General features: G+C 33.9%; 1 protein-coding gene across 7 annotated transcripts in view; it reads right to left on the reverse strand.

Annotated features, from left to right (window-relative positions):
* Positions 1-12,413, reverse strand: part of LOC139488793 (phospholipid-transporting ATPase ABCA3-like) — a 44,181-nt gene that overhangs the window by 12,583 nt on the left and 19,185 nt on the right. For all 7 annotated transcript variants that reach the window (XM_071274709.1, XM_071274704.1, XM_071274711.1 and 4 more), the window contains 3 exons: positions 11,940-12,069; positions 2,480-2,634; positions 818-973 (listed from right to left, as the gene is read on the reverse strand). In XM_071274709.1, the coding sequence (XP_071130810.1) occupies positions 818-973; positions 2,480-2,634; positions 11,940-12,069 (441 nt within the window). The remainder of the gene's footprint in view (positions 1-817; positions 974-2,479; positions 2,635-11,939; positions 12,070-12,413) is intronic.

The following is a 12,413-nucleotide window of genomic DNA, read 5'->3' on the forward strand; positions in this document are numbered from 1 at the left end:
TAAGAATGTCATGTTTCACTACAAGACTTTAAAAGTGAGTTGAAAATTGGTATGTAGAAAGTTGATACATGAATAATTCAGGATAAACATGGTTTTCATGAAGTTAAACTTAAGGTAATATATAATGAGATCTGTAAAAAGTTGAAAAAATTGTTTGAATCAAAATATAGGAATTTTAAATTGGTGGTGTGACACATATCAACCACTAACCTACTTTTGATTCTGCAATCAGGGCTATTCCAACAGATAACTTTCTCTTCATCAACCACTAACCTACCTTTGATCCTGCAATCAGGGCTATTCCAACAGATAACTTTTTCTTCATCAACCACCAACCTACCTTTGATCCTGCAATCAGGGCTATTCCAACAGATAACTTTCTCTTCATCAACCACTAACCTACCTTTGACCCTGCAATCAGGGCTTTTCCAACAGATAATTTTCTCTTCATACCACCAGATAATGTCTAACCTACCTTTGATCCTGCAATCAGGGCTATTCCAACAGATAACTTTCTCTTCATCAACCACTAACATACCTTTGACCCTGCAATCAGGGCTATTCCAACAGATAACTTTCTCTTCATACCACCAGATAATGTCTAACCTACCTTTGATCCTTCAATCAGGGCTTTTCCAACAGATAACTCTCTCTTCAGCAACCGCTAACCTACCTTTGATCCTGCAATTAGGGCTATTCCAACAGATAACTTTCTCTTCATACCACCAGATAATGTCTAACCTACCTTTGACCCTGCAATCAGGGCTATTTAAACAGATAACTTTCTCTTTATACCACCAGATAATGTCTAACCTACCTTTGATCCTGCAATCAGGGCTATTCCAACAGATAACTTTCTCTTCATACCACCAGACAATGTTTTACTGGCTGCTGAACTTTTGTTTTTCAGATTTATCTGTGATATCATGGAATCAACTTCATTCTTTACTTTGTCTTTAGGACAACCTTTTAACTAAAATATCAACTGCAAATTACTTGTACATCACAATAAACAATGGTAAGAAACTGCCTTTTATTGCTGACAATTCACCATTTTGTTAATGAAGGAATGACTGTAATATTTTTTCTGTCTATGAAGAATTAACATAAAATATGTGGTGCACACTGAATAACGCGTGTAGCGTATAGACTTATAAAATATAACAGTTATTTCTTTTAATTTAATTCTAAATTCCATTTCAAACCGGCGAAAATCATAAAAAACATTGATGACATCATGGTCATATTACAATATTGTGTCTATGATATGATAAACAAAACGACGTCAGCCAATCAGAAGATGTGTTACATCTACAATTAAATTATTCTAAGATAGTTCCTTCATTATTAATTTCAGAAAATTATCCCTCCTAAATAAAATCATATCATTGTTTATATCAAAAAATAAATGTTGACATTGTATACTTGTTTGGTGCTGTTGTTCTCTATAGATGTCATTTGGGTATATTCGTCATTGGTTTGCTGTCTCATTGACATATACCCATATCTACTTTTGTTCATATACTAGTAGCTCTTGCAGTTTCAAAGCAAAAGGACAAAAAAATCTTCATAAATTTTCAAAGAAATTTTCAAATTGTTTCAAGCTTGTGTTAATATTTCAAGCTCTTAAAATAGTTACAATGTCAATGAATTTTGTGTAACTGTAAGGGAATTTTATTTATACTTATACTTTCCAGTCAGAAACTTACTTTTGGATTATCTTCCTTTACTACGTTTATAACTCGGAAACACACAGAGGGAGTCCGAGGGGTCCTGATCCTGAAATCCCGGGCTTAAAAACATGAAATCCCGAGGTAATTTAAATCCTGTCATCCCAAAATTTAAAAAAAGATTTCCCAGATTCCCAATCTCCCAAAAAAAGGTCAGTAGACAGGTGTGATGACTGAAGGTATAGCAACAAATATTTCCATGGAAATAACATCTGTCAATGCTAATACAACTGCAATCCAAATATCCTGGACTTATCATAAGTGGTTCACCTTAAACTAATAAATTTTAACATATAAACTAAGCAAAAATAGACCATGACTGAGGGTGGGAAAAATCTCAATGGAAATAAGATACTGGTACAACTGTATACTTAGTATAAATGATTTACCACAAGTGGTTTTTCAAAAATTGACCTTATCACAAACTAAGACATTGTCTTATTGGCAATCATACCACATCTTTATTATATGTTAAATAAGAAAAGTTGCAATTTCAATAAACCATGACAGAGGTAGTACTGAGGGCATAATAATCAAAAAAATATCATTGACCCCGTAAACTGACGTAATCACAAACTCATTCTTTGTTGCTTTTTAAAACCCTTTTTAAAAGTGACAAGTAGTAAATCTTATTCTTTGAATATATATTTGTTTATATTTGAAATCTCAGTTACTTCAACTGTTTATACATATTTCTTCTGAGGCCTACTAAGTTCTTTTTGTACTCAATAGATCTTTCACCTACTTACACAAGCAAAGAATTGAAGGTGTTCCTCTACTGTGAGTGAATCAAACAATATGTCATGCTGTGGACAGAGACCAAGACTACTGCGTACACTTGTAATGTCTTTCCTGATGTCATATCCATTTACTTTAGCTGTACCACTTGAAGGAGGGAAAAAACCTAAAACAAATATCAAATGGAATATGTAATAAAGGCGAAGTGTATGTAATATAACAACTCCACAGATTTTTTTAAAAATTTTACATGTGGATTTTGCTTCTAAAAATACATCAGAATATAAAATTTAAAAAAAGGGGGTAAACGTTTTCGTTTTTCAGATACAAGCTGTTGAAACTAACAGCATGATACGCCAGAAATACAAAAGATATATAGGGAAAATCATAAAAAAACAGCAGATATTTTTACTTTCTCATGATTTTCTAATTCGCTGGTCAAAAGATTTTTTTTAAACTTTCAAAATGTGATTTAAAAAATAAACAATGAATCCATTCGTGCAAAGAAAGTTCTTAACAACAGTGCTAGTTTTCAAGCTATATTCTCTTGAAAAATTCTACGACGTTATTGATGTCTACTGTAACGTCACCACACATTGTACTCTATAACGCACAATAATACCCATTGCATTGTACCATACAGTATTGTCATAAAAATTGTGAGTGTGTTAAACACTTTTTCCTAAGTATTGGAAATGATAAAAAAATAAAAGTGTAATTGGTTGACATGGTTGATAATGATACAAACTGAAAAATGTTTAAGGATAATTCTGCAGTCAAAAAAATGCAAAATGGCAAATAAATATACTGCAAGTGAAAGAAAGTTACTGTATATACTTTTCTTGATTAGACAGGGTTCCACATCTTTTTTAAAATATTTGTATTGTTCTAAATCAAATATCGAGTTCCAGATTAGTACAGAATTATTCTATACATGGTTAAAAAATTTGGTTTGAATATTGGCATAGCTTCTTTTCATCCTCACCATTTCCGGCGCTAATTTTTAGGTATTGCATATACAACCCATTCTATTTGTCAAGTTCATACACATGCATGTGATTCTACAATTTTACTTGAAAATGTCCTTTAATTTCTCGCTGACTTTCCCTTTTCTTTAACTACACAACAAGGCATTATACATGGTATAATATTTGCTGGACAGGGGTGGATCCAGCTATTTTAAAAAGGGGGGGTTCCTAACCCAGGACAAAAGGGGGGGGGGGTTCCAACTACATGTCCTCATTCAAATGCATTGATCGTCCCTAAAAAAGGGGGGTTCCATTAGATCACTGCCTGTGTTATGCCTTAGCATTGTGTATATTGTAATGCTATAGCCGTATTGTAAAGTGTAATTCTAAAGCTTTGTGTATTATAGTTATATGATATAAATGTACTGGTGTCATGATATAAGTGTACTGGTGTCATGATATAAGTGTACATATGTAATGCTATACGAATGTACGTATGTAATGCTTTACGAATGTACAAAGGGCAATGTTATGGGAATGTAATCATCCAGTATGATGCTAAAAAATGTTTCTTGTGTAAATTATTAGAATGTTACCCAGTATAATATAAGGAGACCACTTCTAAGCAAGGATTGAAGCTCATAAACTCGGCAATAGAATCGGGACCTCTAGAAAGTTCGGAGAGCCGACAACCTTGCTTCGGAAGTTTGCAAGGAGACTGTTCATAATGTAAGCTTTACAAGTTTACCTTGTGTATTGTGCATGTATCTTATGTGATATAAAAATAAGGAGATGTGGTATCATTGAAAATTGGACAACTATTAGCCACAGTTTAAGGTAGATCTATCGGGTGTGTTTTTCTGAGCGTCCTTTCTGGTTATGTTGCAAAAATACTTATTTGTTTTACAAATAGTTTACTAAGTATATTTTTAATTTACAATATAATACTTACAACTTAAAATTTAAAAACTGAACTAAATATATTTTTTCAAGAAAATTAGGCCTGTGACCCCCTATTTTTTTTTTTATATATTTCAGAAAGTATTAATAAACAAAATTATCTCTTCAAATTTTTGGTAAATTCTATCGTTTAATGTTTCTTCAATAAGGTAAACTTAAGTTTCCCAATACATGCTATATAAATAAAACAAAAACACCCTAAATGTGGTTAATTTCAATGTATTGTTAAGGAAAAACAACATCCGCCTTCCTCATTTTTTATATTGAAATTTGACTGAAAAGTCTTTTACAAGATGCTTACATAACATTTATCCCTGAAATTTTTTGACACCCCAGCTGCCTTATTAAATGGTGAGGATATAAGCAATCATAGTAGGCAACCATAAGGCCATCAACCATGAGAAAAAAAATAACGTTTAGTTGGTTATAAAAGGCCCCGACATAGTAACAGTATTTTCTACACCCTCTCCCTTCTTCCCTATACATTATATTTTCTTATTCTATAGTACTAGTAATCTTTAATATTGACACTTGAGAATGGAAAAATTGTATTCTCTACTTCTGAATGATACATAAAAGAACAACACAAGAATTTAAATTTCGCTATCCTTTCGAAATTGGAATTTGATCAAGAAACCAAGTGCTCCACAGGGCGCTGCTTTATACACGTGCAGTGGTCGAACCCTGAACAGTTGGGGCAAGTATGGACACAACATTCAAGCTTGATACAGCTCTGAATTTGGATTGTGATTAAATAGTTGACACAACATAGGTTTCTGACACAGAATGAATGTGGTCTAAGAACTTAAACTTAAAAACTTTTAAATTGGACATTTACCTATTATGGTCCAATATCCAATCTCAAAATACATGGTTAGATTCAGCATACATTGTATCAAAGAACCCCATGAATTCAATTTTTTGTTAAAATCAAACTAAATTTAATTTTGGACCCTTTGGACCTTAATGTAGACCAATTTGAAAACAGAACCAAATATTAAGAATCTAAATACACGGTTAGATTTTGCATATCAAGGAACTTAATTTGATAATTCAATTTTTGATGAAATCAAAAAAGTTTAATTTTGAACCCTATATATTGGCCCCTAATTCCTAAACTGTTGGAACCAAAACACCCAAAATCAATCCCAACCTTCCTTTTGTGGTCATAAACCATGTGTTTAAATGTCATAGATTTCTATTCACTTGTAATAAAGTTATTGTGCGATAACCAAGAAAAATGCTTATTTGGGCCCTTTTTGGCCCCTAATTCCTAAATTGTTTGAAACAAAACTCCCAAAATCATTCTAAACCTCCCTTTTGTGGTCAGAAACCTGGTGTTTAAATGTCATAGATTTCTATTCACTTATAGTAAAGTTATTGTGCGAAACCAAGAAAAATGCTTATTTGGGCCCTTTTTGGCCCCTAATTTCTAAACTGTTCATGACAAAACTCCCAAAATCAATCCAAACCTCCCTTTTGTGGTCATAAACTTTGTCTTAAAATTTCAAAGATTTCTATTAAATTATACTCAAGTTATTGTGCTAAAACCAAGAAAAATGCTTTTTTGGACCCTTTAAGGGCCCCTTATTCCTTAACTGTTTGGACCAAAATTCCAAAATCAATCCTAACCATCCTACGTATACTGTGGTCATTAACCTTCATAGACTTCTATTAGTCCGGCGGCTACAAGCATATTTCAGACGAATTGTGCACATCCTGCTACAAGCATGAAATTTGGCATAGACCTTCCTCAACTATTACTCTTTTATTTCAGATAGGGAGGTATTTGAAAAAAATGTCTCACTTCCGGTAAAATTCAAAATGACGGACATCATACTTAAATCAGTCTTATATCGAAGGCTAGTATGTGAAAAGGTGTTATTATCATGCTACAAACATAATATTTGGTACCAACCTTTGTTATATACTACTTTTGAATATATATGATATAATAAGATGTCTTCAAAACCCTACTTCCTGTAAAATCCAACATGGCGGATATAGTACTAGAATAAGCTTATTTTTAGGGAGGGTAATTGAAATGTGTTTTAATGTATTGGTACTATCATTGCATTGGACAGGAACCTTTCTGTTGTGCTTCTCATGGATTAACCCGAATAATTCATTCCCTCCCCGTAATCGATCTCTCCTACTTGCGAGGTTAATGTAGTAAGCGGAATATAACGACTGAACTATTTGGGTTACTCATGGATACAATGTATAAGAAGTATCTCTTTACAAACCTTCCTTCCGGTAATATCCAGAATGGCGGACATAGAAATATCAATTTTCTATTTTAATATTTGACTTTTTTTCAAAATGTAAAGAAAATGTTTTGTGTTTGTTCTTTTTTTGTCATTAAAATATTGGCTTCTATTTATCCTCAAAACCACTAATTTTATTCTGTTGTAAATTTTTAAATCACACTTCCGGTAAAAAAAAAAAAGAGCCAATATGGTGTAAATTTCAAAAATGAGTCCTCAATCAATATATTGGATTTAATGTTTAAGATAGATTGGATAAAACAAAATAAAATTACTGAAGTATTAAAACATTTTTCAAATTACTACTATTTGGCTTAAAATACATGTTTATTTACAGTCACCACCACATGCAAGCAAAGCAGTGAACGGGAGACCCGATTTTCTACATTAACAACGACCGCGAAAACCTATGTATCTGTATCTCTATCTCTATGAATACCTTGTCGATACCAATTCTGGCTTTAATATAACGGTTTGAGAGTGCGCCGCCGATTTATTGACGAGGCGTAAGAGTAGATTTGAGGCTTTCTACGCTTGATGTGCGCACTACAGTGTCGTCTAGCTGATTCGACGCGATTGCTGTCTTTACAAAGAATGAGTTTGAGTATAATGGTGTTTTGCTTAGTGGAATGTCAAAACACTTAGAGTGATTCTTTTCTTGCTTTTCCACAATATTTGTTGCGTGGTATTCTTCGAACTTCTTGGCAGTTATGTTTCTCTTAGGATGTGCTTTTGTGAGAAATTTTTCTGGTTCAATAGCGGGAATCAGCCCCTAAACCACTTTGTACATAAATATCACTTCTAGCTTGTTCGTCTTGCAATTGTCTTGAGGTATTGTAGTTCCAGTTGGGCAAGCATATTGTAATCTATGGTGATAAATCTTGCCACTTGACGTTGAATCATTTCTATCTTATTTATGTTTGTTACCGTGTAGGGGTCCCAAACTATGGCTCCATATTCCATCGTTGATCAACGAGCGAGATGTAAGCTGTTTTCTTTGCAATCTTGTGGGCAGTATTTCATGTTTCTTCTTTGAAAGCCTAGTGTTGAATTTGCTTTCTTTGGCACGTTTAATATGTGGGTGGTCTATTTGAGGTCTTCCGAAATTTGTAGGCCTAGGTACGGGTTATGCTTGACTTGTTGTAGTATGTGTCCATTCAAACTGTAGATTTTATGGCTTTTGTTTCTGATGCTTAGGATGTGGCATTTTTTAGCATTGAACCGCATTCCCCAGTACATCCACAATGTACAAGCTTCTGACAAAATAATGAGGCCTTAGAAAGAGTTATCCTTTTTGTCCCTTCGTCATCTTCTTGAAATCATGTACAGTAATATTCATGATTTAGGGGTGGGGATCTAGACAGTTTACAAGTTCTCAAACAGGCAGGAGGTAGGGGTAAGAGTGACCCTAGGGGACTAGCCTGTTGTTTCATCTGATTTGTTTTATTATACCGTACAAGAATATATGTTGTTTCAGTTTGGGGATTTTGACAGTTTTCAAGTTTTCGAAAAGAAGGGGGTGGATCTTGACTGTTTACAAGTTCTCAAAACAGGATGGGGTTGGGTTACACCGAGGGACTCTCCTTATATTTCATTTTCTTCTTTCTATTGTCCAATACAAGAATATTTATGGTTAAGGGTTGGGGATCTCAACCGTTTACAAGTTCTCAAATATGAGGGGTTGGGGATGATCCAGAGGGACTTCCACTATATTTCATTTGTTTTTTTTTGTTGCCCCATAAAAGAATAAATATGGTTTAGGGGTGGGGATCTCGACCGTTTACAAGTTTTCAAAAAGAAGGGATGTCGGGTCACCCCTGTGGACTTCTTCTATATTTCATTTGATTTATTTTATTGTCCCATACAAAAATATATTTGGTGTGTGGGTGGGGATCTCAACCGTTTACAAGTTCTCAAACAACAAGGGGGTGGGAGTGACCCCTGGGGACTCGCCTTCTTTTGCATTTGATTTGTTTTATTGTCCAGTACAAGAATATATATGGTTAAGGGGTGGGGATCTTGACCATTTCCAAGTTGTCAAACAACAGGGGGTGGGGCTGACACAAAGGGACTGCCACTTTATTTCATTTGATTTGTTTTGTTGTCCCATACAAAAATATATATGGTTTAGGGGTGGGGATCTCAACTGTTTCCAAGTTCTCAAACATGAGGGGGTGGGGCTGACCCAAAGGGACTCCCACTTTATTTTATTTGATTTGTTTTGTTGCCCCATACAAAAATATATATGGTTTATTAGTGGGGATCTCAACAGTTTCCAATTTCACAAACATGAGGGGGTGGGGGGCTGACCCAAACGGACACACACTTTATTTCATTTGATTTGTTTTGTTGCCACATACAAAAATATATATGGTTTAGGGGTGGGGATCTCAACGCTTTACAAGTTCTCAAACAACAAGGGGGTGGGAGCGACCCCTAGGGACTCGCCTTCTTTTGCATTTGATTTGTTTTATTGTCCAGTACAAAAATATATATGGTTAAGGGGTGGGGATCTTGACCATTTCCAAGTTGTCAAACAACAGGGGGTGGGGCTGACACAAAGGGACTCCCACTTTATTTCATTTGATTTGTTTTGTTGCCCCATTCAAAAATATATATGGTTTATGGGTGGGGATCTCGACAGTTTCCAATTTCACAAACATGAGGGGGTGGGGGGGCTGACCCAAACAGACACACACTTTATTTCATTTGATTTGTTTTGTTGCCACATACAAAAATATATATGGTTTAGGGGTGGGGATCTCAACTGTTTACATGTTTTCAAAAAGAAAGGTTGGGGTGACTGACCCCTCTGGAGTTCCTCTATATTTCATTTGATTTATTTCATTGTCCCATACAATAATATATATGGTATATGGGTGGGGATCTCAACTGTTAACAAGTTCTCAAACAACCAGGGAGTGAGAGTGACCCCAGAGGACTCACCTTTTATTTCATTTGATTTGTTTTATTGTAACATATAAGAATATTTATGGTTTAGGGGTGGGGATCTGACTGTTTTTAAGTTCTCAAACATGAGGGGTTGGGGGTTGGGGGGGGGGGGGGGGGTTGACACCATGGACTCAACCTAAATTTAATTAATTTGATTTGTTTTATGGTCCTGTGATCATTACTGAAAACCATCTGTGTCTGTCACTTACTGTTTTTATTATTGTTATTGAAAAAATTTTAAAAATCCCATAGGGTTCTTTAGTAAATTCCTCCCTTCTGTTGGCCCCTCAAAATACAACTAAATCGAACAAGAAGAAAAATAATCAGAACTGAGCAAAAACTTTGTTTAGGAGTCTTAATAGCAATTAGTATAATTACGAATTTTGTTATAGTCTGATTTCTAATGCTGAATATGTAAAAGGCCGAGTTTATTAGGTCTTTCCACTTTTCTGTGGAAAGACCTATAGTTTTTCTTCTGATTATTTTTTTTTTCTTCCGCCTAATTTTGTTCTTGCGATAAATATTCGTTTCGCAATATGTCGCTTAGATATTTGGTATATGATATCGAACAGTTTATGCACTTTTGAAATTTACCCTGCGTAACCGAATAGTTTTCTTTGTAGGAGTTATCTCCCCAAACACTGTTTTCCTTGTGTCCACGACTCCTTCGCAACCGTAAAAGATTATGACAAATTTATTTTATAAAATTGCTCGTTATATCCTTCGCATGATTTGTCCAATTTCGACCGAAGCAATATGAATGCTCCATATGAGAGTTTTTTCCCCTTTTGTATTTGAAATTTTGAGATGTATTTCAAACTGGAACACCATAAGTGATAGAGACGTAGGATCTTTTGATTTGAGGTCCTTGGTCCAAAAAAATGAAAATTAGGTCAAGGTCAAAGGTCAAGGTCATATTCTAATTTTTGAATTAGGCTTATTTCCACTCATTTCCAGAAACCGTATAAGATATCGACAAATTATTTTGACTAAATTGTAAGTTGCGACATGTCGTAACTTAATAATTTTACTTGAAAGGGTGCGTAGACAATGAATGGGAGTTTTTTCCCCTATCATATCTAAAATTATGTGTAAAGTGATATAACTTATTAACCATACATATTAGAGACCTAGGGTCTTTTGATTTGAGATCCTCAGTTTGTGACCTTGAAATTGAGGTCAAGGTCATAGGTTAATTTGACGTTCTAGATTTTGACCTTTGCTTTAAATTCATATCTATACATCATAAAGCCATATGAACTGACATTTTAGACTGATTTTTAATATCAAAATAGATATTAACTGGTGGAAAGATCTTGGTTTTTAATTATAGTCTGAGTTTGTTAATGGCCGAGATGAGATGAGATACCATGATACTTCCGATACTCTCTGGCTTTTACATATTGAATAAACATTTGTAAAAATCGTAGTAAGCGACGAAAAATGTTCATTGACTGTGTCTTCATTCATGAAATATTTTAAACACGGTATTAATTTTCTCTTCAACCGGAGGAAGGTAGAAAACCTTTGAAACCGGGATTATAGTACTCCCGTTTAGAGGCACACATATATGGATCTGACACATGTCTGGAGAATACCAATAAAATCATAACGTAGAAACTGCTGTCTCGTGTGTGTATTGATTTTACTTTCCTCGTAGCGCAGATCCGCGAAGTAGTGTTTGTTAGGCATTTTCAAATGAAGTTGAATTATTTGATTTATCGATGAAAATTCAGTATATTTTAATTCAAGCTGTATGCTATTTAAATAGAAGAGCTCAAAATTTCAAAAGCATCTTTCTATTATTAGTTTTCAAACACCAGTACTACATTATCTAGAAGTAGGACACACTTCCTAAAGTAAGATAGTCTGTCTCTTTTCCGGTTAGAGACCGATGCCTTATAGTAAGCTATAGCAAACTTTCCAAAAAAAGGAAATAAATTAAAAGTAAATAAGGACATTCAATAAAAGAGAAGACACAAAACTTATGTCTGCCTGGATTTTCACTTAAATTGATTCAGCAGTGTATACCTTATACATGTACATGCAGCAAATATCACTGCTTAAGAAATCAAGTTTGAGATATAAACAAAACTAACAATTTTGACTGCAATATCAAGAAACCACTTTGTGCTTTCAATTACAGAAACTAAATGACATTTATAGTTTGACAGCCTTCTCCTTAATGTTTTTGAAACTTCCAAAAGCACATTAATATATTCACAAGACAAGGTTTTTCAATGTTGTTTTGTATACATTTTCATATCTAACAAATGCAAATTACAGTATAAATAAAAGAAGCATTAATCTGTGAACTTTTCTACCTGTTAACATGGATATTGTTGTAGTTTTCCCAGCACCATTATGGCCTAAGAGAGCAGTTATCTGGCCTTCATATATGTTCAATGTCATTCCTTCTACAGCTGTTTTCATTGTTCCATTAGTCTTGAAAACCTGTTGACATTATATAAAGGAATAATTGAATAAATTAAGCATCAATAGTGGTTTTATTCACTATATGAGAAAAAGTAATTGCTTTTAAATTTATGAGTTCTGTTCTATGCAATTCAGAAAAGATTGGTGGGTTTATCTCTGAAATCAGGCTTAGAATTCATATCTATTAAATCAAATCTATAAGCTACTATAATTATTATACTTCTTAATGATTGTTGATTCCATGTTTCTGAAGATTTTTTTTTTTACATATAAACATTTGAAGATGTGGTATGTTTGCTGATGAGACAACTCTTTACTAAAGACCAAATGATGTAGAGGTAAACCATTAGCAACTAAAGTTT

This window comes from Mytilus edulis, chromosome 9 (assembly GCF_963676685.1).
Source record: "Mytilus edulis chromosome 9, xbMytEdul2.2, whole genome shotgun sequence".
NCBI classification, from domain to species: domain Eukaryota; kingdom Metazoa; phylum Mollusca; class Bivalvia; order Mytilida; family Mytilidae; genus Mytilus; species Mytilus edulis.